Source organism: Trypanosoma conorhini, assembly GCF_003719485.1.
Source record: "Trypanosoma conorhini strain 025E chromosome Unknown Tco_14.4_contig_00894, whole genome shotgun sequence".
Classification (NCBI taxonomy): domain Eukaryota; phylum Euglenozoa; class Kinetoplastea; order Trypanosomatida; family Trypanosomatidae; genus Trypanosoma; species Trypanosoma conorhini.
Window position 1 is genome coordinate 3,130 of NW_021704973.1, and position 2,757 is coordinate 5,886.

Below are 2,757 nucleotides of genomic sequence, written 5' to 3' on the forward strand. Positions count from 1 at the left end.
GTGCTTGCCCGGTGGGCGTTCAGTACAATATTCGTGTCTCGGGACACCCACCACGTTCGCGCGCGGGACATGGACTACGCTGCGCAGAGCCACCTGCCAAGCGACGCCTACATGCAGCTGCACTTTGTTGGGGGAGAGGCGGAGGCGGAGGACACCGCGTACGCTGAGCAGCTGACACGGCGCATCGACCAGTCTCCCAGGCGGCAGATGGCGCTGCTGCGGCCCGGGCCCTTGTCGCCGCCGGACCGCCGCCGCGACGTCTCCAGCTGCCGCGGGGACGACGACATCGTGGGCGGCGTCTACTACCGCGCCGACGGGACGAGCCTGCACGGCTCCCACGGCCGTGGCGGCGGCGCCGAGCGCCCCTTCCTGCACGGGGTGTTGCCTCTCCGTCCCATGGAGGAGGAGGAGCGCCGCTACAGGGACGACGACGAGCTGGCGCTCTCCCTCGACCAGCCGCCGCCTGGCAAACTGCCACCGCCACCGCCACCGCCGCCCGGTAAACTGCCACCACCGCCACCTCCTCCTCCTCCACCGGCACCTTCTCAGGTTGCTTGTGTTGATGTGCCGACTGTCGCCTTGCCAGGAGAAGTGCTTAGTGCGCCTTCCAAACCCATCTATGTTGGACCCAAACTAAAGACATTTTTTTGGAAGAAAGTTCCAAGGCCTTCCGGTGTGTGGAGTTTTGTGAACGATGTTTCTGTGGAGACGATGATTGACGAGCCTTTTTTGCTGGCGATGTTTGAAGTCCGTAAGAGGGCAGCACCACTCTCGACGTCGAGCGGGGAGTCAAAAGAACCTAACAAAAAGGAACTTCGCAAGAGCAGTGCATTTAGTGCGCAGCGGCAGCAGAACATTGCCATCTTGCTAAAGCAGATGAAGTTGCCGGTGGACGAGATGTGTCGCGCTCTTATTGAGTGCGATGCTGCGGTGCTTCCATCGGAGAAGCTGGAGTTGGTTTTTGGCGCTCTTCCCACGTCGGCGGAGATGGAATTGCTCCGCATGGAAGAGGCTTCTGGGGAAGTGTGCTGGACAGAAGTTGAGGAATACGTATATACGGTGTGTGTTACCGTGGCTGACGCGCGTGAGCGCATTTCACTTTTGTTGTCGGCTGAGCAGATGGAGGAGCTTGTGGCCTTCACGGAGGAACGCCTCGACATGCTGGAGAGGGCCGTGGCGCTGCTGACGAGCAAGACCTCGAAGCTTGCGGCTGTGCTGCACGCTGTGTTGGCCCTTGGGAATTTCATGAACCGTGGCAGCGCCCACGCCGGGGCGGTCGGATTCCGCCTTGAGAGCTTGAGCCAAATGAACTTTGTCAAGGCGGTGGACGGGAGAACGACCATGTTGGAGGTGTTTGTCGTCTCGCTGATGGACCGACGACCGGATCTTTTGCAGTTTGTGGGGGAGCTAGACTGCCTTGCCCCGCTCGCCGGCACCACCGTGCAGGAGGTGGGCCGCGGCCTGTCCCAGCTCAGTCTCACCCTGCAGAAGATGCGGCGCGCCGTTGAGGAGCCGAGGCGGCCGGAGATGCAAAAGAAGCGCGCGGTGCCGTTGCCGGAGGGTGTGGTAGACGTCTTCCAGGAGCGGATGGCGCGGCACGTGCAGCAGCACCTCGCGGTCGTCGCGGAGCTCGCCCTTCGTCATCAGCGCCTGAAGGACGACGTCGCGGCAATGCTGGAAGGCTACGGGGAGGATCCCATGCTGGATGAGACTGTGCTGTGGGACTACGTCCTGCAGTTTGGCAAGGATGTAGCGAGCTTCTGCAAACGCGCGGAGATGGAAGGGATAGACAAGCGGACGTTACTGGCGGCAGTGGGACCGTCTCCCATTGACGCTGGTGCAACGACGCTAAATGGAGGGAGGACAGACGGCGGTGCTGCGGACCGGAGTGTCAATGGTCGCAGCAGCAGCAGCAGCAGCAGCAGCAACGGCAGCAGCAGTCCGCAGTGAAACGCGGGTGTGTTGAGCAACGAATTGCTGGGCTTACGCGGGGGGCACGTTGGGTCTGGCTGCGTGTCTCTTTATCTTGCAACTTTGCTTATCAATTTAATTATTTCATTGCTTCTCCACGTCTGTGGAGTGTTTGCGCCGTAGTGGCTTGGGGGCCCCCACCGTAACCCTCTCCAGCTTTGGGTCCCGGCTGCGTGTGCATGCAGGGCCGGCCCGCCTCGTCGCTGCAGTATTACATTGGCAGGTGCTTGCGCGTGTCAGACTTCTTTTTTCATTCCCCTCCCTCCCCCACACACACACACACTCTCTCACTCACGCTAGTTACCACGAGGGGACATGCAGACATGCGGGGGAATATTGCGGAGTGAACATAATAATTTATCTTAGATGGCGAATTCAACGGCACGGAACGAGGCGAGGCGTAAATTGTATGTGCGGCAGCGAGTGCGTAGAATGGAACAACAACAATTAAAATAAAAAAAAGCACAAACACACACAAAGCGCCTGTGTTGAGTCACACACACTCTCTCTCTCTCTCTCTCTCTCTTGCTCGCTCTATTGTGTGTCTGTGCGTTTGGTCGATCCTGTGCTCTTGCGTGTGTTGGTGCTTTATTTCCCTCTTCTCTCGCCCTTTGTACCGGTTGCTTCGCGGCGGCAGGATGGTGGGAGCGGCGAGGCCACACTGCGGCGCGTGCTACACACACACTCTCTCCTCCTGCGGTGCGGGTGGGCTTAGTAAAGTATGCCGAGGCATGTCGAGGCACCGGGCCCTGGAACCGGTGCGGCGGTGCGGAGCCCTGGCGGCGA

The 2,757-nt window shown here is 60.1% G+C and overlaps 1 protein-coding gene across 1 annotated transcript, besides 3 other annotated features; it reads left to right on the plus strand.

The window, feature by feature from the left end:
- Positions 1-69: 69 nt before the first annotated feature.
- Positions 70-1,950, plus strand: Tco025E_08853 (formin; the record flags this gene model as incomplete). The annotated part of the gene is made up of 1 exon (XM_029375688.1): positions 70-1,950. The coding sequence occupies one exon, from the start codon at positions 70-72 to the stop codon at positions 1,948-1,950; it is 1,881 nt and encodes a 626-aa protein (XP_029224244.1).
- A 279-nt stretch (positions 1,951-2,229) lies between these two features.
- Positions 2,230-2,266: a microsatellite.
- A 141-nt stretch (positions 2,267-2,407) lies between these two features.
- Positions 2,408-2,450: a sequence feature (A-rich).
- A 23-nt stretch (positions 2,451-2,473) lies between these two features.
- Positions 2,474-2,507: a microsatellite.
- Positions 2,508-2,757: the final 250 nt, after the last annotated feature.